The sequence below is a fragment of the Orycteropus afer genome, unplaced genomic scaffold (assembly GCF_000298275.1).
Source record: "Orycteropus afer afer isolate SDZICR_OR568_19922 unplaced genomic scaffold, OryAfe1.0 scaffold00126, whole genome shotgun sequence".
Lineage (NCBI taxonomy): Eukaryota > Metazoa > Chordata > Mammalia > Tubulidentata > Orycteropodidae > Orycteropus > Orycteropus afer.
In genome coordinates this window covers 4950416-4975869 of record NW_006921713.1, presented here as the reverse complement: position 1 = coordinate 4975869, position 25454 = coordinate 4950416, and the positions used below count along the sequence as shown (strand labels likewise).

The 25454-nt window shown below is 35.5% G+C and overlaps 1 protein-coding gene across 1 annotated transcript in view; it reads right to left on the bottom strand.

Moving 5' to 3' along the window:
- The window catches only part of EPS8 (epidermal growth factor receptor pathway substrate 8), a 100680-nt gene that overhangs the window by 31206 nt on the left and 44020 nt on the right, over nucleotides 1-25454 (bottom strand). The window contains exons 8-14 of the mRNA XM_007944455.2: nucleotides 25236-25309; nucleotides 23537-23663; nucleotides 21281-21369; nucleotides 20599-20673; nucleotides 14825-14973; nucleotides 11357-11540; nucleotides 6976-7109 (exon numbers count right to left, since the gene is read on the bottom strand). Of these exons, the coding sequence (XP_007942646.2) occupies nucleotides 6976-7109; nucleotides 11357-11540; nucleotides 14825-14973; nucleotides 20599-20673; nucleotides 21281-21369; nucleotides 23537-23663; nucleotides 25236-25309 (832 nt within the window). The remainder of the gene's footprint in view (nucleotides 1-6975; nucleotides 7110-11356; nucleotides 11541-14824; nucleotides 14974-20598; nucleotides 20674-21280; nucleotides 21370-23536; nucleotides 23664-25235; nucleotides 25310-25454) is intronic.

Below are 25454 nucleotides of genomic sequence, written 5' to 3'. Positions count from 1 at the left end.
CAGAAGTTGGTAAAAATTTTCAATTTTCTCGCCTTTCGCTTTAGTGGTTGGTGCGTAAATTTGAATAACAGTAGTATTAACTGGTCCTTCTTGTAGGTATACAGATATTATCCTATCACTGACAGTATTGTACTTCAGGATAGATCTTGAAATATCATTTGTGACAATGAATGCCACACCATTCCTCTTCAATTTGTCATTCCCAGCATTATCTGATTCAAAATGGCCATTTTATCTGATTAATGCCTAGGATACTGATCTTTATGCATTCTATTTCATTTTTTTTGACACTTTCCAACTTTCCTAGATTCATACTTCATACATTCCATGTTCCAGTTATTAATGGATGTTTGCAGCTGTTTCTTCCCATTTTGAGTCATGCCACATGAGCAATTGGAGGTCCCAAAAGCTTTACTCCATCTACATCATTAAGCTCAACTCTACTCTGAAGAGGCAGCTCTTCTCCAGTCATATTTTGAGTGCCTTCCATCCTGAAGGGTTCATTGAAGGGCTCATCTTCCAGCACTGTATCAGACAGTGTTTCAGGGCTATTCATAAAGTTTTCCTGTAATATATCAGTGTTTCACTGCTTTTTCATAAAGTTTTCACTGGACAATTCTTTGAGAAGTGGGTGGCCCCTTCCTTCTTCCAAGTCTGTTTTAGTCCAGAAGCTCCGCTGAAACCTGTCCACCATGGGTGACCCTGCTGTTATTTGAAATATGGGTGGCAAAGCCTCGAGACTCACAGCAACACACAAGTCACCACAGTACAACAAACTGACAGGCAAGTGGTGGAGAATTACCCTATGATCACCAATCCCATTCCTAAGCATATACACTAGAGCTCTAATAAAGGTGATGTAACTAGACATATGTACATCTATGTTCATTGCAGCATTACTCACAATAACAAAAAGATGGAAACAACCTAAGTGACCATCACTATATGAATGTATAAGCAAAATGTGGTACACAAACATGGAATATTATGAAGCCATAAGCAATAACTGAGAGTTCTCAAAGTATATTATAATATGCATGAATCTGGAGGATAAGTCAATCACAAAAAGACAAACATTGTATGATGCCACTAGCATAAAAAGATAAGAATAGGTATACATATAGAAAGCAACTTTCTTTCATGGTTACTAAGGATGGGATGAAGAAGGCTGTCTGTCACTTTCCTTCACTTTACTGTCATTTTCTAGACAGCAGATACTTGTTAGTTTTGGTGATGGTGAAAGCAATACTGAATAAGGGTCAAGACAGCATGATTTGACTAAGGTAAATATGACATTAAGAAGTACATAAGATTTGTATGCTACAATGCATACAAAGAGGCCTGGTAGAGAAGTGTTTGAGTGCTTGGCTCCTAACTGAAAGGTCAGCAGCTTGAATCCACTGGCTGCTCCATAGGAGAAAGATATGGTAGTCTGTTCTGTAAAGATTTATAGCCTTGCAAACCCTATGAGACAGTTCTACTCTGTACTACAGGGTAATTAGGAGTTGGAATTGACTCAATGGCAGTGGGTTTTGTGTGTGCGATTTGGTAATAATATATACAATTTTGCAAAAATAGTAATAACAGCTAAAAAATATGTGTGGTTACATAGATATATATTCATATATATGTATAGGACATGAATATACATATGTGCATGCATGTATAGGTGTATCTGTAGACATATGCATACACATTTATGTGTGCTGTATTATATTCATATATAAAATAAAGTTCAAAGGGACACACTTACACTTCCTAGCCATAAGCAAATACCTTGTGGGGCTGGTTTACTAAGTTTGAGAGCTAAGGACCATAGTTGCATAGAGCAACATAGTCAATTGGCACAATATAGTTCATAAAGATAATGTTCTACATTGTATTTTGGTGAGCAGCATCTGGAGTCTTAAAAGCTTGTGAGCAAGCATGTAAGATACAACTATTGGTTTCTACTTCTCCAGAGAAAAATAAAGAAGGAAACCAAATACTCAGAAGAAACTTATCTACAGGCCTGATACTCTACATGAACAATGGCCTCACCTACCTTGATAACAGAAGAAATAGATGCTGCCCAGTTACCACTACCAATCACTCCAACCAGAGACACAACAGATGGTCCCAGATAAAATGGAAGAAAATGTAAAACATATATCAAATTTCTAAATAACAACAAAAAAGGCCAGACTTATTAAACACTAGAGAATAGAGGAACCCCAAGACTATTACTCTGGGTATTCCTTAAATTTGGAACTCAAACTATCCCCAGAGGTCATCTTTCAGCCAAATGACAGAAGATTCATAAAATAGCATCACCCATGAGTACCATGGTCCTGTATCTAAATGAAACCAAATGTTAAACATCTACCCTAGATCAAAGATGAGAAAGAAGCTAAGGGGGGACAACGAAGCTAGATTAATGCAAACAGAATAACCAGAATGGAAATTTTGAGAATGCTGAAACACTGTGAAAAATGTAACCGAATGATACATACAGAAATTACTATATGAGAAGCTTAGGATCTCTGATAGCATAGTGCCTAAGGCACTTGACTGCTAACGAGAAGGATGGTGGTTCAAACTCACCAGCCACTCCTCGGAAGGAAGGTTGGGCAATCTACTTCCGTAATGACAGTGCCTCGGAAACCCGAGGAGGGGTGCTATGAGTCGGGTCCGACTTGACGGCAAATAACAACAACATATGAGAAGCTGATTTTCTATGTAAACTTTCACCAAAAATATTTTTTAAAATATTGCAAACCTCTGTGTATTTTTAATCAGACCAGACTTTCAAATAGTCTGTGCAATATGATAAATTTTCTTAGCAACATACAACATCAAAGATCCAGGTGTCTATCAGATATTGAGTGTGATGGTTGGAGCTGTGTGTCAACTTGGCTGGACCACAATTCTGTGTGGTTTAAGCTGTTGTGATGTGGTTATTCCCATGATGGGATCAGATGTATATGTTTTGAGCAGCCAATCCATTGAAAGGGAGTTTCCCTAGGGGTGTGGCCTACTTCCAGTACATTTATGGACATCCTGAGGAAAGAGACACTCTTCTTCTGTGGATCGGGATTCTGTTGTGCTGCTTACAACTGTCTGTGAGTGAACAATACACCATTTGGCCTGGAGATCTTGGATTCATCATTTGTTGGAGTCAACAGCCAACTGCCTGCCAACCTTGAGCTCCTCAGCCCCTGCAGCTGCATGAGTTGGGAAAAGCCTCCAGCTTGACGTTTGATCCAAGAACTTTGGACTTGCCAGCTTCTATAAGTGTGAGAGCCATTTTTCCTATGATAAATTTCTCTTTCTCTCTATATATAAGCTTTACTGGTTTTGTTACTCTAGAGAACCCAGTCTAACACACCTACCTCTTATTAGGCTTAGCTAAGGGATGGGATCCATAAAGACAATCAAGATATGCAATGTACCACCTATGCAACATATTTTTTTAAAAATATTTCTCTAGAGAAACTGTGACTACCTGAGTCTCCAGTTGGTATGAACTTAAAGTTAAGTCCTCAACTACTAGCTGAAAAGCTGATGGTTCAAAACCAGCCAGAGGCAACTCAGAAGATAAACCTGGTGATGTGCTTCCATAAAGGTCATGGCCCTGAAAACCATATGAAGCTGTTCTATCCTGCACACATGGGTCACCATGAATTAGGTCAACTCCACAGCAACTAACAACAACAACAAAGGCAGATACTTGAATATCTGTTCATGGAATTTTCTTTACTAAATTACATTTTAACTTCCTATTTATCAAAAAGGAGCTCTGGTAGCACAGTGCCTAAGTCATGTGACAGCTAACCAGAAGACTGATGGTTCAAACCCACCAGCCAGCCACTCTACAGTAGCAAGACTGGGCAACCTACTTCCATAAAGATTTACCACCTTGGAAATGTTATGGGGGTCGCTATGAGGCAGAATTGACTCAATGGCAGTGGGTTTTTATCAAAGGTTGCCGTATTTTTTCAAAATAACAAGTGTCTTTTACATTTGTGTTTGCCAACTGCTCCCTCCTCTGGGAGGTATTTTCATAAGCATGACTACGTCATTTTTTTTTTTTTTTAACATGTTGCTGGAAAAACATTAGCATAGCATATTTATAAAATTATCTCCCAATAAGGAGTGGTCAGTAAACAAATATAAGAGGTTCATGTTATTTGTGAAAAATACAGTACTAAATAAAAGAAATCTTATTAAATTTACCACAACATTCACTGAATATGTAAAAAAAATACTATTAATAAGTAATGTCCCTTACACCACTTATCACATCCTATATAAAGTTCCATAAGACAAATATTTTTGAAAATTTAGTAGTAGAGAAAGCATTGTATAGCCTAAGCAATGCATATATGTAGTGTGTGTGTATGTATGTGTGTGGTATGTATGTACATGTATGTGTATATATATATATATATATATGCATACATGTACATAAATACATAAACCTTCCCTTTTCTAATATCAAATGATCATGTTTCTCTTTTTGTGATAACCAGGAACCTCAGATACAAACCTGAAAATTCAATCACTGTGTTAACCCTTACACTTCATATATTTTAATTCTTATTCTTATGTTTAATTTTGCATTTTATTTCATTATTTAGTTTTTAATTTTAACACCTAATACCTAGTATTTAATGCATAGAATTAAAATGATTTTCATATTTAACACCTAATACCCAATACCACCTCAGAAACTCAAGGAGGGGTCGCTATGAGTCGTAATCAACTCGACAACAGTGCGTTTGATTTTTGTTTGAGCTGCCTGAATCCATTTTAGAACAACCTGGGGTACAAAGAGATAACTACCAAAGGTACCAAAAACCCAGCTGTTGCCTACTCAATTGCTACCCATGTGACCCCATGTGTGTCAGAGTAGAACTGTGTTCCAGAGGATTTTCAATGGTTGAGTTTTGGGAAGTAGATCAACAAAATGTACCTGAAGGTAGACTTGAACCTCCAATCTTTTGGTTAGTAGCCAAGGTCAATAACCAATGGCACCACCCAGGGACTGCACTACCCTAATATTTCATTAAGATTATAAAGACTTTAAAAGACTTTGTGGTAAGCTGTCCAAAACAAGTGACAGAAAGTTATTCCATAGATAATATTATACCTAATAGATTTGCGGGTTAAGAAGACAGAGGCAGTGACTCTGAAATGTTGGATATGGTATCATGCATGTAATTCAGTCATTTAGTCTATTAATAACATAAGTCTACAAACACTGACTGAGTGCCTAGATTGTGCTAGGTGTGATCTCAAAATGGAACATAAAAAAAGTTTTCTATATCAATCAATATGTATTAACTCTGAACACACATGAAAAATGTACTCAAACAGATTTCCAGCTACTTAGCTGCTGAGACTCAGTCTGATTTACTAGAGTAGTTGGAAAAAAAAAAGTAAGAATTACTAATCTGAAATAATTTATATTGTTGTTGTTGTTATGTGCCATCAAGTCAGATCCAACTCATAGCGATCCCTCCTTGGGTTTCCAAGATGGTATCACTACAGAAGCAGATTGTCCAAACTTCCTTCTGAGAACTGGCTGGTGGGCTTGAACCACCAACCTTCTGGTTAGCAGTCAAGTAAGTGCCTTAGGCACTACACCACCAGAGCTTCCGAAATAATTTATAATATACTCATATCTAAGGGAAAAGGAAAGAAAAAATAAAATATTGTGACAAGTAATGAGTTAGTCATGAAGAACTTCAATGAAATCATTTTTAAATGATTTAAACTGTTTTTCATATGTTGGCATTTTAAAAATATATTACTTCCTGCTGAATTTTCTTTGTACTCAATTGAATATATTACTGTTACCATTAAAATAAACCAAAAAACCAAACTCACTGCTGTTGAGTCGTTTGCAACTCCTAGCAACCCTTCCTTGGGTTTCCAAGGTGGTATCTCTAAGGAAGTAGATTGCCCAACCTTCTTTCTGAGGAGTGGCGGTTGGGTTTGAACCACCAGCCTTCTAGTTAGCAGTCAAATGCCTTAGGCACTATGCCACCAGAGCTCCCAACAATTAAAATAATACCTGCATAATTCCTGCAAGTATTATTTAATTATTACCTTTCTCACCACTCTTGAGAGAAAAAAAAAATTAAAACCTACTTCTTTAGATTCCATTAAGCAAAGAATAGACTGAAAAGATATAAAAGGCATTCAATACTTATGGTAAAGGAGGCTCTGAAGTAGGAAAGTGGCAAGTTCCATACCCCATTTCATCTGAATGATTATCCTTCTATATACTTGTTACCAATATCTCACTTTCTTTTTAATTTTCTTTTTTCGCATATGACTTGGTCTCTACATAAACTTTGTTGTGGCTGGGAAAAAAGACTGAAAATGTGAACCAATTCTAACTGTTTTCCTTCTTCCCCAATCCGATTTTCTGTCTCTGTCTCTGTTGAATTTAAGAGTGAAAATATGTGAAGGTAAGTGAAATATAAAACTAGAATGTAAAACTAAAATACAGTAAGATGAAATAGCAGTAATGCAAATAAGGAAATAACTTAGTCAAAATATTTAGTTTATATTTAGTTTAAACTTTTCAATGTAAATAAAAGTCTGTTTTTATTGGGGAAAGAGAAAAATGGAAATTGTTTTTGTTAATAGTTAGAGAACTGGAAAGATCTTTAGACAGCATCTGGTACAAACTAATGGAGAGTTTCAAAACCATTCTTCTTTCTCCTTAATTCAGATTTTGTCAGAAGTACCTTTTTAAAAAGAAAAAACATCATCCAGAGGCTTTTGCACTAACAATTATAGACTGGAGGTCAAGACATTTTTTTTCATCATGATTAGTTATATAAAGAAATGGCTACGACTTCATTAAATAATTAACAGACAGAAAGTTCAAAGAAGTAGTGGACAATGCAGACACGTCACTTCTGTTAGCACTAAAGCAGAGATAACTACCCACAGTTCTCCAAATGGCCCATTAAGCATTACCTATCTACATGGCGATTAGGAGTTGGCTTAATAGCAACAGAAGCTTCGCCTTGGTCCAAATGGGGCCCTCTTGTGTAAATGTTGTTATTGACTGCGTATCCATCAGTTGGAGAATACTCTGACACACTGGACTGCTGAAAAACAGAGGGGTAGAGATTGAAGAATCACCACATGCTATTTGAGCACTGAAGTCAGCCAACAAAAAAAACCCTCCACTACACCGTGATTACAATTTTCATTTTCAAGTGATTTATTGTTACGCTCATAAATTATGAAGCGGAACTGATATATTTTTCCAAAGACCTCTTTATATTAAATAAAAGTCTTTAGTGTAAAGACTGTATCTTCATTCTGGAAATGACAAGGTATAAACAATAAATTTCATCATGAGGAATTTCAATAATAGGTAATTTTGGTATTAGGCAGTCTTGAACAGCTTGTATAAATAAAATTTGGGGAAAAAAGCCTTTAACCTTTGCTCTCTATGTTTAAGAAACAGATTTTCTTAAACCACTCTAGCAAATATTGTCATATGAAAATCATTTTAGTTCTATGCATTAAAATTGCAACATCCTCTGATTTTTCTCATTTTACGTATACAGAACACTGTTCTTAATTTTTTTAACAGTAGCATTATTATATACTATCAGATTTATTTTTAAGGGAAACACAAAAAGGTACAACTACATTTGATCATTTTGATCATCCAAAATAAGAGAACACTGAGTTCTTTTTTTTTTTTTTGCAATAAACACAATTTAGATATGAGCTGATAGGGTGCTACCAACAGGTATAGCTGAAATCTAGGGGTCTCTGAGAACCATAGTTTTAAAACTACTGAGATACATGCTCAGTTTGGAGCAGAAAAAATGGCTTAAACACTTTATACTGTTTTCATAAGTAAAATGAAGCATGGGAGATGTGTAATAGACACTGAGGCAGTGGAAGCCCTTGGGTATTTCAATTGGGAGAAAATATTTGAAATTAAGATTGTTTTAGGAACGTTTTAGACACTAGACTATCCAGTAACACAGCTGACAGGAGTAGGGATGACTTTATCCATAGACAGAATAGGTGGGATGTTCCCACTGGACCAGTCAGTGTTGATGCCAAAATACCTACACTGTATTACTCTTCTGGAATATACATTAAGATACTATACTTACACAAATATAAATAAACCATTTTCATTCATTTAAATATTTCAGCTCAATTAATTAGTTTATTATTTCCCTAAGAGTGTTGGGGAGCTCTGGTAGCATAGTGGCTAAGACACTTGCCTGCTAACCAGACGGCTGGCGGTTCAAACCCACCAGCCACTCCTCGGAAGGAAGGTTGGGCAATCCTACTTCCGTAGTGATACTGCCTCGGAAACCCAAGGAGGGGTCGCTATGAGTCGGGGCCGACTCGACGGCACATAACAACAACAACAAAAAGAGTGTTGAAACAATACATGATTAGTAATTTTTTTTTATTAAAGACTGCTGTAACGGGAGGAGTGTAAGAAACTGTTAGGATTACTCACACCTTTTGTCTAGCTCTGGACAAAACAGAGTAAAATCACCAGATTTTCAGAGTGACTGGGGAAAGAAGGTTGGGCAATCTATTTCTGTGGTGATATTGCCTTGGAAACCCAAGGAGGGGTCACTATGAGTTGGATCTGACTCGATGGCAGTGAGTTTGTTTTTTTTGGGGGGGAGATACTAGAAGGGAGGAGCGAAATGATGACAAATGACTAACTGTGATGACTCCATGATCTCATTTAAGGTTGCTCCTGGTCCAGGGGAAGTATAGAAGCAGAGTCCTGCCACCCATATTTGTCATTCCTTACCACCTATATGCCTCTCAATTCTAAACAAAATCACCAGATCCTGAATAGCACAAGTCTGGTCATAAATATATTTATTACATCAGTAATAAATCATAATAAAACTTCTCCTAAGGGATGACTGCATTTTTCATACATTTTAAATCATCATTACTTGGCCTCTTTTCCAACAAAACTTCAAGGCATGAAATCCTCTAGAACTGCTAGCAGGCATTTTTCATTTCATTTTTTAAAAAACCTCTGAAAAAATACTTAAATCATAAAATGGACTATAGTTTACAAGAGGAAAACGTTAATTCACTGCAATAATTTCTTTTTTAAAATTACTTATTCAGTGAGAGTAGGCCAATTTCTACACTGGAAACCCAGAATACATTCTTCTCTTTAAATATATGAACTGGAAAAAATCTACAAAAGTGAATTTTTGAGGCACACATTATAAAAAAGGGTCTATTTTCTTATTTAAGACATGAAAACTGTGAGCTGCAAATGTTTATGATTTGAAAATTGTCAGCTAAAACTATAGTAACAGTAAGTGTATCATAATCCCATGTCTGATTATATTTTTTCCTCTAGAAAGGAAAACTCTAGTGTTAATGACTGAACTATGAAATACATAGTTCAGGGAAAATGTCTGTAGTCAATGCCTAGAGCTGTGAGGTCATCTTAAACTCTCATTTAGAGGGAAGGGCAAGTATGGCATCCACTTCTTCCTGACATGCAGTCATATGAGAGAACAACTACATTAGAAAACATGTTTTTTTCCAAAGCAGTATGTTTTATTTTTAAAGTTGTAAGAATTTAACCAATCTTCTCTAATATTGTGTTATTGTACAGAGAATATAGGTAGCCCCCAGAGTACAAAGAAGTTCCATTCCTAAGTCTGTCTTCAAGTTAAATTTGTATGTAAAGTAAGTTACGGTTCGTATCTATCATTAGTCAAGTGTTTGTCTTAGTATATAGTGCACTGTTCTATGCATAAAAAACATCAAAAGAACACTTCCAGATACATTAAAATGTCTTTAACAAAATAATAATGCTTTGATATGTGTCACAAAGTAGGTCCTGTTTGTTATTACAAGCCACTGTACGTACGCTGAATTTTTAATATAATAGGCTTTACATGGGTTAGTTCGTAACTATAGGTAGTTGTACAAAAGTCTGATGTTTATAAACCAGAGATGGCCTATAGTTCCCCAAAGGAATGATTTTAAGAAATTTAATTTGGATAAATGTTTCTACTTAAAAGTAAGGCCACAGGATTTAATATACTATGGTTTTCTAATTCACTCCTTCACATGATGTTTGCCACATTATAAAAGCCCATGGTAGTGTAAGAAAATTGCTCTAAATAATTAAATAAACAAGTGAACAAGATTTCAAGGAAGACCTAGTCAGCATTTACTTTTTCTTCTTCAAACTAGACTTCATTTACCTATTTCTTCAAGTTCTCATCATGCTATCTGGGTTTGGTTCTGCTTTAATCAACATTCAATTCGTTTTTCTGATAGAAGGTGAAAACTCACAGAAAAAGAAAAAAATCACTTTTTAAGGAATGTGAAGAGATTACATATCAAATTATATTCCCACAATTTGCTCCCCAAATAGATTATATTCTAAAGCTTAATAACTACTTAAAAGACATGATTTATTTTATGATCACCTCAAGATGTGATAATGTTACAAATGATCATTTGAGCCTGGGGACTTAATTCCAGCAGACTATGGCCTTCTATCCAGGCTGACAGGACTCCAGAGGTTTAGGATGAGGCAATAAGAAAGGAAATGCAGAGTTGAGGAAAGAGCTATTTAGGGCAGATGTAGAGTAGCTAGGGCCAGGGAACTGACAGGGTCTGAACATGGGAGAGGAAATTAGAAAGATAAAAGGCCAATAGGGCAATTCCTTGACAAGGAGAGAAAGTGCACAATTGAAAAAGACTTAGATCACCAGGGTGAGGGCTCACAGGCTGTAAGAGGATGATATGGGTGAGGGCAGGATTTATAGGAAAAGAGAACTGTCAGAAAATGACAAAGCAGTAAAAGAGAGGTAACTTAGGGTAACAGGAAAGGGGAACATTCAGTAGTGATTCTAGAACAATCTTCAGATTGGTAAAATGGGAACATATGATGAGAATTACTGGAGAATACATAGGTTTTCCACCACCTACAGAATGTGACATTAAAAATCTCACCTCTAAGACTATGGTCCCTAGCTACACTCCAGGTCTGGAACTGAACCCATTCCTCTGGCTTCCAGCCAAACAAAAGACAGGCATATGAGCTGAACACTTTACATTAGGTAGATACACTCCTTGGAGAGATCAATTATGGGAAATCAGAAGGGATATGCACAGGGAAACAGCTTGGGGGTCAAGGGTGCATGGGAGAGAAGGGCACAGGGAAGACAACTATGGGGAGAAGTGGGAGGAGAGCTGCTGCATTGTGGGAAATTGCAGTCAATGTCATGAGACAAAGTGTATGTGAGCTGCTGTATGGAAAATGAATTTGATCTGTAAACTTTCATCCAAATCACAATTAAAAAAAAAATCTCACCTCTGCAGATAATCTTTTTATTTCTTGTTTGCGCTGATGTTCTGCTGCATTTGCCACAGACTCAGCCAGTTGATAAAGATCTTGTTCCTTCGGTGCCCCCATGAAGTTCAGCATCGGTGGCTCCCAGCCACTGCGGAACCGTGGAACATATGGTGGAACAAACTGTTCTTTTGGCCACTCTGCTCTGAATGGGGACATTAAAAGATATAAATAATAGAATTAAGAAATGTATCCATGCTCACTTACCACTATCTTCAGAAAGGCTAGCCACAAAATAAATAAATAGCCAAAAATGACACATATGTTATCTGTCTTCCACTCACCCAAAAAGAGAACATAAACATATTTACAGGCATTCCCTGGGTTACAAACTAGATCCATTCCTAAATGTGTCTTTAAGCTGAATTTGTAGGTCGAGCAGAACAGGTACATACAAGCCTTAGTGCAAGAAAAGACTAGAAGACTTCTCCATGATTTAAAAGCTGCACATGCAGCAAGTGAAGGTGATTGTGATGAATTTGTTGGGAGTAGGAGGTGGCTGAATTGTTTCAGTGTGGACAAATCTACATAATACTAAAGCACAAGTACAATTTGTCTGTAACTCAGATGTTCATAAGCTGAGGACTTACTGTATACTAGTACTGGTACCAATAAAGTGAAGCCCAAAGGGAAGACTGAATTCTGCTGCATTAACTTTGTCACATGACAAAGAGGTGAGGGAAAGGCGACTTAGGGCAACAGGAGAAGGAAATAGTCAGTGATTCTATACAGATCTTCACATCAATATTGCCTCAATTCTCCATTAAACTCAATTTTGCAACTTTAACATTGTTATTTGCCGTGCAGTTGGCCCCGACTCATAGCAACCCCTCCTTGGGTCTCTGAGGCAGTATCACTACGGAAGTAGGATTGCCCAACCTTCCTTCTGAGGAGGGGCTGGTGGGTTTGAACCGCCAGCCTTCTGGTTAGCAGTCAAGTACCTTAGGCACTATGCTATAGATTATTTAAAGTTTGAATAGGAAGTGACTGTGTAGCTTGTGGTATGGTAAGTATTTAGAACATTTAAACTTCTCTAGTATTTAAAATAATCTCATATGGTAATCTTTCCTTTCACTCCTCTCCCCTCATTATGAAAGCTTTCATTATTAGAAATATCTTTCCATTGAGGGAATTGCAGCTAACGTTATGAAGCAAGGTGAGATCAACTTGTTGAATGAAAAACTGGTTTGCTGTGTAAACTTCCAGCCAAACCACAATAAAAGAAAGAAAGCACACAGAGTTGAACAACAACAACAACAAAAAGAGAAACAGCCCATATATTCTTAGGGTTTGTGTTTTTTTAATTAAGAAGTTCTCTAAAATGAACAGATGACCTATGTTATAAATTAAATGTATCAGCTGAGTTTTAATCAGTAAAGTCAGGTTATCACTCATCTGTAATTATTTTGCATTCAGTATTTAATGATTCTGAGTGACACTTATTTCTACCAGCTTCTAAACACATAAATCACACAAATAATAAATAGGACATTTAGGATTTAATTCTTTGATATATTTCTATTACGATGAAATGAACCATTTTATTCAGAATGGTATGTACTTTCATAATTCTTCTCATCTTTATAAGTCTTTAAATCTGTACATCCATTAACTAATACTCTTAATAACTAGGATCAGAAATGACCATTTTCTCAAGTCAAGAGCTCATAATATGTATTCTTTTGAAGTATTTTTTTCAAATGAGTATTAATTTTCTTACTTGAAGTAGGATGTAAAAAGGAAATGAAAGAGTCTAAGCTACTTTTGTACCATAATATCTCATAAATTTAATAAACTTCATAAGAAAACTAAAATATTTTGCCTAAGTTTATCAAAAAATCATAACACTAGATTTAAGAAATCCATTTAACTGGCTTTTACATAGTTAAGATATCTAAATAAATGTATTCAAAGGATGTTTTCAATGTAAAAGCAATGATTGCATTGCTTTCAAAGAATTTTCTGCTTGATAAATATTTCAAAGTGTAAACCACATTCTAAAAGAAGCAGTTACCAAAGTAAGTCCAAAAATAATAAATAAATGAGAATGGTTTTTTACGTGTTTTAATAGAAGAAAAGAAGGAGAAAGAAACTTATGAGTGGGCCCATTACTTTTAAGGTATCCTATTCACAAGTATCAGGAAGACAAACTTCCAATTGACCATAATGAACGATTTACTATAGGACTGACTCTTACAGTATAGAAATAATTTATAATAATTTATGCAGCTGGTCCAAATATGTCTTTAGTTAAAGCCATGAGAGAAAAATATTTGGGTACATAAGGAATGGAAAAAATATTTATTCACATATAACTAGAAATATTTTTATAACTTTCTTTGCTCAATATTTGTTAATAATTTGTCTTCCATAATTGAGAAGTATGTAATTCTTAAAATTACACCCTCCTCTTTTCCACTTCTACTGCCACTATTCTAGTCCAGGAGAATAGTGATTAATAAGAAACCTCTACCATAACATTAACAACCCAAAGGGTCTTTCATCCTCTAATTTTTTTTTTTTTTTTTTTGGTCTGTGTCTTCTTTGTACTCAACTATTTAGACTGATCGTTCTAAAACATATAATGATAATGCCACATTCCCATTTGCAAATTCCTTGGTTCTCTCCACCCTAGTGAACCATGCTTCCCTGGCACAGCACTAGAAGTCTTTCTTAACCTAGTGTTGCTCATCTGTATGACTCAATACCATTCCTCCTCCCTCCCTTCTCCACAATCACCAACTACTCAAAAGTCTATATTCTAGCTAAACCCAAACTCATACTCCATTCTCTTGATTTCCCTACTTCATGTCTTCAATCATACTTCTCTTCTGAGGAGGTCTTTTCCCTGCTATGTATTTGTGAGAATACATTTCTGTTGCAAGACAATTTAACAAAGTAATTATTAACATCAACTCCAAACCCAGACTGCCTGGGTTCAAATTCCAGTTCTGCCATTGAGTTATGAGACCTTGGGCAAATTTCTTAACCTCTTTGTCCCTCAGTTTCCTCATCTATAAAATAGAGATGATAATAATATTTATGTAAAGTGCATAAAAGAATACCAAAAAACTGTATAAACACTATGTAAATATTTGCTAGTATTACTATCTTACACTGATTTAAAATAGCAGTTCTTTGAACGCTAACTATCCTCTCTCTAACTCCTCTTCCTTACTTCTCCCCCATGCCAATTCAATAGTATTTTGTTTACAACTCATTTCCCATACTTATTATGACTTACATTTCATACACTTCTTTTTCCTTTACTATATTTCTAACTTTTAAGGGTTTAGACTTTTTAATTCTCTAAGAACTAGTCCTTCATATGTAAAAAGGTCCAACAATGTCTCCTTAGAGCCATATAAAAAACAAAGAACAATACTTAAAGTATTACAAGTATCAAATCCTAAACTCATATATGCTTACCTGGCTTTCATCCAAGTTTCTCCCAATGACATCCACAACTGGCGTTCATCAATATTGACAGTATAATTTAAGAAATCAATTGTATCCTTAGTCAGTAATGGGCTGAGTACTGAGCTTGCTAGTTCAGGACCTCCTGTTGCCTGTACCACCTAAAACGATAATAGAAAAAAACTTAGCAAGAAGTTGACTATTGTTTGTGTATTTCTGAAACATGTAGACAAAAACCTATGGCAAAAACAGGCACTGTTCCTATATATACAAATTAAAATTTTTATACTATGCTATGTACTACTGAATTTGAAAAAACAGCTTACTAAATGCCCAGTCCAATGGTGTCTAATAATTTAATGAAAAGTTAATAGTTTAACACCTTTCATGACTGTACTTTCCCTGAAAAACATTGACTTTCCTGAGAATTCTAAATTAGGTTGTTTATTTCTCCCTGAATTTTTTTCTATATGTATCCCTACTGATAAAGGTGCTCTGTTGGTGCAGTAGTTAAAATATCTGGCTGCTAACCTAAAGGTTAGCAGTGCAAACCCACCATCCACTCCACAGAATGATGAGGCAGTCTGCTTCCTTAAAGATTTATAGCCAGGAAACCCTATGGAGCAGTTCTACTCAGTCCTATAGAGTCATTATGAGTCAAAATTGACTCAATGGCAGTGGGTTTGCAGGGGTTTTTATTCTGGCATCCCTACTGATAAATGTATTGTGCCAAACTTGAAAAAAGCAGTTCTAGAAACAAATACCACAGAGAGAAACAAGGCTTAAGTTTTTGGCATACAATAACAAAAAGACCCATGGAAGGAGGAGAGAGAAGAAGAATAAGCACTCTGAATCAAGGGTATTTTTTCCCAGAATTTAATTCTAGGAAATTGCCCTGATTTTATATGGGTAATTTAAGGACTACCAGAAACAAATAAACAGGTGTAACTCTCTGATAAGCAAAATAAGTATATTCTAAAAACTGCTCAAAATTTACTTCTCAGGAGTGATATCCTGACAAAAGGGATAGTAGTTATCTTCTAGGGCAGAAACCAGAACACTTTCATAAATATCTCACCTTCTCAGAGATATGGCACAAGAAGAAAGATTTTTTAATGGCTCCAGACCAAGAGTCAATTTCCCTCCAGTCATCCTCATGTTGTGAGCATACTGTGTTGTTTTATACATCTTTTGTGTCTTTGTGTATGATGTACCCAGTTGCCAGAAGGCCCTTTCTTCACCATTCAGAACTCCACTCAGGTACCACCTTTTCTGGGAACCTTTGCTTAAACTTAAACCCACAGTATAACTCTGATGCATGCCCCTCCCCACCCCCATGTTCTCAAAACAATTTATGCATGCCAGTAATACAATGCATTATAATTTATGACTTATTTTTCAGTTTTCCCTCCTTTGAGAGCTTGGACAAAGGCTTATTTTTATTTGACTTTGGATTGTAGAAGACATAATGTTTGGTGAATGAATGATGATAAATAAAAGAAAAGATGAAGGCTATGGGAGGTAAGGGACTTTTATTTGAGAACAAAATGTACCCTGACTAACTGGCACAGTAACTTTTAACTTCCAAGCCCCATAAGGATTTCCAGTGAATAATGAGGGATTGTTAAGAGGCAAACATAAGGGATTAAAGTAAAGATGTGGAAGAAAATTAAAATTTTGGTTTAACAGGAGAATTAAACCTAAAAAAAAAAATGTAAATAAAAGGCCATGGGCCACAGTTCCCTCCTAAGAATGTGAGTAGGCATTTGTGAATATATGTATGCTTGTGTATATACATGCTGGTGGTAAAGGGGAGAGACTCACAAGCTTTAGAGACACTAAATTTTGCCTGGCCTGGAGCAGGTCCTGAATTAAGTGTCCCTTCCCATTCCCTTGTCCAAGTAAAATGTCTGGGACCCTGTAGGTGTAACTTTAAATAGAGCACCAAAGGAATTATGCCTGGGGAAACTATTTATAAGGAATTACTTTTGAGAAAGGCAAAGATAAAATAAATCAATGTTTTTAGACCTAGACCTAATCACACAGACTAATATGTGCATATTAGGAAAACAAGTCCCATTATTTCACAGCTAAACTCTATGCAATGAACATATCTGTTTATGACCTGTAAAAGACTGTAAATAGCATGAGAAGAAGTGGCAAAAACTGCTTTTTAAATACATTCTAATATTCAAACTAAGATTGCATTAAATGTGTTAAAGAGCATAAATTTTGTTAATGAGCTAATATTGGTTTCTTTGAATATGTATACCAAACCAAACCAAACTCCCTGCCATCGAGTCAATTCTGACTTAGAGCAACCCGCAATGGGTTTTGAGATTTTAAATCTTTACTGAAGTAGATTGTCTTATCTTCCTCCTATGAAGCAGCTGGTGAGTCTGAACCACTGATCTTCTGATTAGCAGCCAAATGTCTTACCTACTACACCACCAGAGCTTCTTTGAATATGTATAGTTCTTAAGATTTAAAAACAGCTTATACAGCAAGTTATTCAACAATAGCAAGGGAAGTAGAAATCTGATGCTCTCTATATAGCAAAAACATTTGGCACTGTTCATAAATTACTGATGTAGTCTTGGACTTTTCATCTTCTATGCTTATGACCCAGCTTCTGACATTCATGTTGACAGTGTTACCTGCTTTTCTGTTTGTAAAGCAATGATCATCTAATAGTCTACTTTGGACCTTGTCTAGTTACCCTTGAGGAAAGAAGGATGCTGTTTATTCCTTTTTGTTACTTGATTTCTCTATTTTTTTCTACTTTTTCTGATATTCAAGTAAAAAATCTATGATAAATATTGAAATTGCACCATTTTTATAAATATTAAAGAAGTCACAACAATATGCTTTAAACCAAAATTCCTGAAATTTAGTTGTTTTATATGACTACAATACTTATTCCTTTTAAAAATATTCACAGAAGTGATACACAGAGCAATCACATAGCAGTAACAACTTTGCCATTACTGGTATTGTTTTACTATAAATAATATTTTTTATAGGGTAAATCTTTTTCTACACCTCCATACATTCCTGTGTTACCCCATAAAACAGGAAACTTTTTCATGGTGGAAGTACTTAAAAGAAAAAGATTCTTTCTTCTTTTTACCCCCTCTCACTTGTTCTCCCTTATGAAAAGTGGAAAGACCTATCAAATTTGTGGAACTGGAGAAAAGGGTGACTTGCAGCCCATACTCTTTTGGGATCTGTTTGGGTGTGGGGCCGACGTGTGTTCCATACACTTTCTGCTGTCAAGCTTTTCCCAAAGCCCAGCACTTTCTGTATGTCCTTTAAAATACTATTCCATCTAACACTCTCAGCTGCCCTATCAGGTAAGACAGTTGTATATAATGTAAGCTTAGAAAAATTGTTATTACACTATGTGCAAATATAGGAAATAAAAACAGGGAACAAAGTATACCTATTTTATTAAACTTACTAGTAAAGAGCATACCTGACTATTGAAAATTTAGAAAATGGAGATGTGTACCTTGGCTACTGGACATGACATATGTGGTATAACCTATTGACCAATAAACACATGAAATCACGCAGGAACTTGACAAAGAATTGTTCCCAATGTACCATTGCATTAGCTTCAAAAATTATACCTCATGCAAATACAGATTATATCTGTACAGGGAGTTTTCTGGGAGGAAACTGTATTACATCTCTGTATGTCAGAAAGTAGGCATGCCAAAAACTTCTGACTTCCATGTATCAATTCTCTTCATCTTCCTTTTACAGAGAGAACCCTTATATTTTAGATGGACACATAACAACCAGCTGGAGTATATTCTTTTAGTTAAGCATGAGTATATGAGGAATTATGTAAGCACAATGATGACAACTGGTTATCAGCAGAAATTAACTGTTTCAGTTTAGATTTACATTTTTAAAGACAAAATTATTTGCCCTGGAGTCTTTCTTGCCTTTGTATGGTGTTACAGAGACCTAGAGGTAAACCAGCTTTCACCACACAGAAATTTGACACAGCTGCTTAATTCTTCCTCTTGGAAATACTGTCTTCATTTGCCTCCAGTATACTACATTCTCCTTGTTCTTCTCCTTCATTAACTGGCCCTTCTCAATTTTCTTTGATAATTCCTTCTCTTCTTACCATTCTCCTAACACTGAAATTCCCCAGGGCTCCACCAGTCTATGTTCTTCTTTTGATTTACAATCACTCCTTTGGTGATCTCATCCAATTCTTGGTTTAAAATGCTTTCTATTGGCAGATGATTCTCAAATATATATCTGCAGGCGTGATTTCTCTATCAAACTTGAAATCCTTAAATTCAGCTACCTATTTAAAACTTCTCCCTGTATACAACTCAACTTTGGTATTTCTAAAATTGAATTCCTTATCTGCTTCCAAAAACGTGTCCTACTCACAATCTTTCCCATCTCTGCTAATAATTACTTCATCATTCCAGTCTTAGGCCAAATCCTTGAAGGCATCATTTATATTCTCAATCTATCAGTAAATCTTGTTGCTTCCACAGTTTATAACTAGAATCAGACTTCTTCTCACCACCGCCAATGCTCCTGATCCAAGATACCCTATATCTCCCCATATAGACTATTTCAATAGCTATCTTAGTCCCTTCTTCCCTCAAATTTCTAAACATTTCTGCCACAGAAAGCTTTTTCTGCTGACTATCCTCCAATTGTCAAAGGCCTTAGGATCACTTATAAGGATAAACATGACATGCCTTCTTGACACCTTGCTGAGCTCATTTCTTTCTAATATCCTGCTGCCTCACTGTGTTCCAGTCATGATATCTATGTATTACAAGATCAGACTTTTGCATATCTCCTTAGAGCATTTACATTAGCTGTTCTCTGACTGGACTATCTTTCCTCAGAAAATGGATATGAATCACTCCTCATGTCCTTTGCTCAACTGACACCTTCTTAGTGAAGCCTTCCTTTGCCCACTCTATTTAAAAGTGTAACATTCTACAACACACACACAAACATACACACATACACACTCACATACTCACATGCAGCCATGCACACACTCTGAGCACTCCCCATTTCCCTCCCCTGCTTTACTTGCAACAGAGTGTTCATCTTTCAGCAAACACATTTATTTAGGTTATTGGCTGCTCCTCTGCAGCATAAGTTTCAAGAAGGTAAGGATGTTTGTCTATTTTGTTCCTGATAAGCTACTGCAGTGTCAGGCACAGAGCAGGTTCTCCAAAAACATTTGTTGAAGTAATTAATTAATTAATTAATTAATGATTGGCTGACTCGAGACAGTTCAGGAGATGAAGGACCATCTCAAAGAAAGGAACCTGGGTTTCTGAATAACTTCACGGTTTCTGAATAACTTCACGGTTTCTGAATAACTTCATGGAGCAAAACCATCCAGACATCCCTAGACCACTCATGGAGAGCCTATTTCATGAGAAAGAGAAAACTTTCTATATTGTTTAAGTCCCTGAGAATGTTATACTAGTCTATGCTGAAATACTAGAATCCATCTATTCTATGCTGAAATACTAGAATCCAACATATTTTTGTTTTTTGGCATTTCCCTAGGTCTGTCAGGGACATCAATTTCCTCATCTATAAAATGAGGTGTTTGAACTAGATGTATCTCTTATGGTTCTTTTAAGCTTTCAAATTATATGTTCTCAATGGCAAGACAAATAATACCCAGGAAAGTTTATGAAGAAAAACTATGTAGAAATCCAGCTCTTGAGGTTAAAAAACATACTAAGAATAATTATTTTCTTAAATTTATATTCTCTTACCATATTTAGTGGAGTAAACAAAAAGTGAACCAAATCTGCAGCACTGGGGTTCTGGATATGAGACTTCAATTTGGCCTATAACATTACAAAAAAAAAAAAAAAAAAGCAATTTTTACAACTTGTAATACTATGATACAATTGACTAGAAGAGAGACACTCAAAACATTCCAAGACAAACTCAGAGGAAGAATTCTTTACTCCTTGACTCAATGGTAGTGGGTTTTAATTTCACTTTTAGTGTACCCATCATCCTAGACAGAGTAAGATTGTTGTTGTTGTTGTTATGTGCCGTCGAGTCGGCCCCGACTCATAGCGACCCCTCCTTGGGTTTCCGAGACAGTATCACTACGAAAGTAGGATTGCCCAACCTTCCTTCCGAGGAGTGCTGGTGGGTTTGAACCACCAGCCTTCTGGTTAGCAGTCAAGTGCTCTAGCCACTATGCTACCAGAGCTCCTAGAGTATGATTAGGAAAGTTTATTTGAAAAAAAATTGAGTCATTATTTTTTTTACTGTCTGTTAGATAGATATACATATTTTACAATTTGTTGTTCTAATTAAAGGCAAATGAAAGCATACATAAAAATCTAAAAAAAAAAATTTCACTTCTTAATTTAATCAGGAATACTCTGGCTAAATTTCATGTGTGTATCTTTTAAATATACATAAGTAACTTTTACTTACCAGAAGGTTAAATCCATGTTTAAACTTTTGCAAACAGTCAATAAATTCATCAGGAGGTGGGGGTTTTGCCCTCAGTGTTAAAACTCCCTCTAGTGAAATAAATAAGGGCAGGGGGTAGATGAGAGCAAAGTTCAAAGAAAATCTATTAAATGAAAAAACACATTTATGTCTGTAAACTTTGATGACTATATCAGCTATTCTTCTACTTCTTTACTTTACTATATCTCCTAGTTTGTAACAAATTAAGAAGATTCAATGTTTGAAAAGGATTCCTCTATCCTTTAGCAGATGAGTCCGTGGGTGGTGCAAATGGTTAATTTACCTGGCTGCTCACAGAAAGGTTAGAAGTTTGAGTTCACCTAGATTCCTGGGAAGAAAGGCCTGACAATCTACTTTTGAAAAGTCAATCACTGAAAATCATATGGAGCACAGTTCTGCTCTGATACACATGTGGTCACCATGAGTCAGACTCAAATTGATAGGGAATTAGTTTTTAACTCTTATACATGATGAATTATACAAGTCAATTTCATAAATATACACTGTATCTCTCCTACCTGTCAAGGATTGTGTTTATCACTGTAAAGTTATAAAGATGAGTAAATTACAGGTTCTGCCCTTAAGGTCCTTAAAATCTAATAGAAGAGGTGGATAAGTAAATAAATAACAGAACTGTACCAAATATATGTTTTGGAAAGAGCTTGTATCTAGTTGAGAGATGGAGAAATGTATACTGAAAAGATGGTTCATGGGTAAACAGCATTTAAGATGGAATCTGAAAGGTTTGTTCCAAGGTAAGTTGGTAGGAATAATAACATGGTTGAATAAAAACAGAATGAGCACAAAAAAGGAAAAAAATAAATTGCACGTACACAGCACACCAAACATAAAAGCAGAGAAACATGAGAATGGAAAGGTAGTTCAAGGTTAGACTGGATGATCTTGACTGCCAAGGTAAGGAGTTGGACTTAAATCAATTTAACATAGAATGAACATTATATAGTAGAAGAATGAAGAATTAAGATGCCTGTCCTCAAAGAAGGACTATAGGCTTTTAGGAAAGAGTGTAGGATTGAAGATTGCTTAGGAATCTGGATTAAAAAAAAAATGAAGACATCTTGAATGGGGATACTGGTTATAAAAATGAAAAGAGAAAAAACTGGATGCAGGAAGCATTGAGAAAATGAGACTGATGTTAGCTATAGGCTAGAGAATGAAGTCATACAAGAAGCTATGGTTTTGAATCTGGGTGATCAGGAGAACAGTGTACCCTTCATAATGAATTAAGGAGTAAGTGGTTTGAGACATCAGGAAGCAATATATTTAGTTTTGGAACATGCAGAAGGGAGGCACTTGCAGATTTACAAGATTTACAAGACAAATCTGCAGGTCACATACTTATGACATAGCTATGAGCTAGAAAAAATTTAGGAAGTTATCTGTAATGGAAGGAATATTTATTTACTATGCTTTATATGGAGCTCCGCTGGTGTAGAGTCTAAGGCATGTGACTGCTAATCAGAAGGCTGACAGTTCAAACCCACCAGCCTCTTCAGAAGGAAGACTGGACAATCTACTTCCATAGTGATACCGCCTCAGAAACCCAAGGAGGGGTTGCTATGAGTCAGATCCGACTCGATGGCAGTGAGTTTTTTTTTCTTGGTATGCTTTATATATTTCCATGTACACCATTTTGTCATAAGAAGTATGAAAATTACTTCTATAATTATAATTTTATATATTTTGAGGTCATTTTAAACAGCTGAACTGCAACACACTTAAAAGTTAACTTGTATATGACTTTGTATGTGACTTCTATGGGCTTTTTGTAATTTTGTGGTAAAAACAAAATTCAAATCCATTCACATTCCCAATTATTTCAATGAAAAAACACACTCCTTTAACAAAATGAGACTCTATATTTACAATCAAATAAATCTAAATATGAGACAAGTTCAGCTATAACTTAAGCTGATTTTATAATTATTAATGAAAACTACCTGAATCTCAGAATCTCTGTGATTTAAATAAAGCATCCCAGGGCTTTCTTCACTGCAGTCAATTCAGAATCAGAATGGATTCTTCCCTGGATCTATTTTGATCTTTGCCAAAATCTCTGTTGCTACCCCAAAACTAAAAATGATACCTTGACTTCATTGTCATCAGAGCTTTGTTGAGTAGTAATAAAGGCAGAATCTTTGCTTAGCACTGGAATTCTTACTGGTCTTCAGAAAAGTGAAAGAAAATCCAACTTACCTCCTGGACCTTTCCTTTTACTTTTCTTGGTTTTTTTCCTTTTAGAAAGCTCAGAAAATGCTTCAGCTGCTTTTTGGAGTTTTGTGATAAAAAACTCAATGTCATCCAAAATGTGGTTTAAGATTTGCTAGAATTAGAAATTACAGAATAAAACATAAAAGACAATAAAACTATTTTTGCCTTGTCTGTACACTGTCAGTGAAAAAACAAAAATAATAAAGAAGTTTAAAAACGAAATAGGCAAATTTCAATTTTATCCCTAATTCTAAGAAAGAGAATTAAACAAAATATACCTGAGGCTGAAGCCTGACATTTATGATTCTTTTGCCTAATTTTGTTACTTTTTCAATTCTATCAAGAAAGCACTTACCATATCTACTCAGATAATTATTTTCAATTACCTCTAATTTTTTCATAGTGTTCAACATTAGGAATTCCAAGAAACGTTTTACTGGAAGAGCACTGTTTTTTTCCCCCCAAACACTTCAATAAAGCACTGACAATATTCTTTCTTGGAATAAAAGGTATACAGAATATTTTTATAACCAAACAAACTTATAGCTAATCTACAATAAAAGATATTAATACATTTCTTTACACAGTAATACGGAATTCAAACTAAACCAAACCAAACTCAACGCTATCGAGTCGGATCTGACACATAGTGAACCCTCCTTGGGATTCTGAGACAGTATCACTGCAAAAGTAGATTGCCCAACCTTCCTTCTTAGGAATGGCTGTGGGTTTGAACTGCCAGTATTCTGGTTAGCAGCCAAATGCCTTAGGCACTATGCCACCAGAGCTGCCAGAAGATGCACTTATACTTCTAGGGACACTCGATCTAAGTTGATTTTCTCTAGTACGTGTGAAACATGACATTTCTCTGAAGACTACAAATTTGAATTAATAAACATATAACTGGTAATAGTGTGATATATAAATTAAATTTCAAATTCCTTCAAGTATTTCTTTCTATGTGCATAGTCCAAAATGGTAACATAAGCATATTATTTTAAAAAATTGCATTAATATGATATTCAATGATCATATCACGGGACACTGTCATTGTGTAAGTAAACTACTATGGAAAAATAAAAATAAATATTGCCTTATCCTTTATAAAGCATTAATACTTACAAATCTAGTCTTAAAAAAATGTCACTTAACTCTGCCTTTGAGATATGCTAAAATATATTTTTAATAAATGTCAAGAACACATATTATAAAGATATTTCAATTTTGAATTACAAACAATGAATAAAGAAAAATTGGACCACCCCTCAAATCTGATAATTTAGTTTAAATTATTTTGTAAAGTACTTAATATTGCTAGTTCTTTTATCAAAATCCTTGTACAATATGATTAAATATTGGTAAAAATTAAGAAAAAATTGTAATTCAAAGGGTCTGACAACCACTGGCAGTTCAAACCCACCAGCCACTCCTAGGAAGGAAGGTTGGGCAATCTACTTCCGTAGAGATACCGCCTCGGAAATCCCAGGAGGAGTCACTGTGAGTTGGGTCTGACTTGACGGCACATAACAACGATAACCACCACTGGAAGTAGAAAATAGTTTCCGTAAAGCATCTCTTTTTTTATTTTTCTTCCCCAATTAACAGTGTGTTCTCCGTGAATTTTTTTTTTTTTTTTTGCTCTGATGGGGGTGGGGAATGTCCTAAGAATGACTGTTATACTCACCACATCTCTGTCAATCCGAGCTGCCATCATCTCAGGTGTTTCTTCCTGCTCATGATACTGCCTTGGTTTTTCAACTAAAAAAAAAGAAAAGCTTAAGTTCTGCAAACTGTTGCTTAAGAGATACTAACCTAGGTAGGTAAGCAGGAGAATTAGCTAAAAGAGAGTGTCATTTGCAAATGGAAACCCCTCAAGTGGATAGATACATAGTTCAGCAATGTG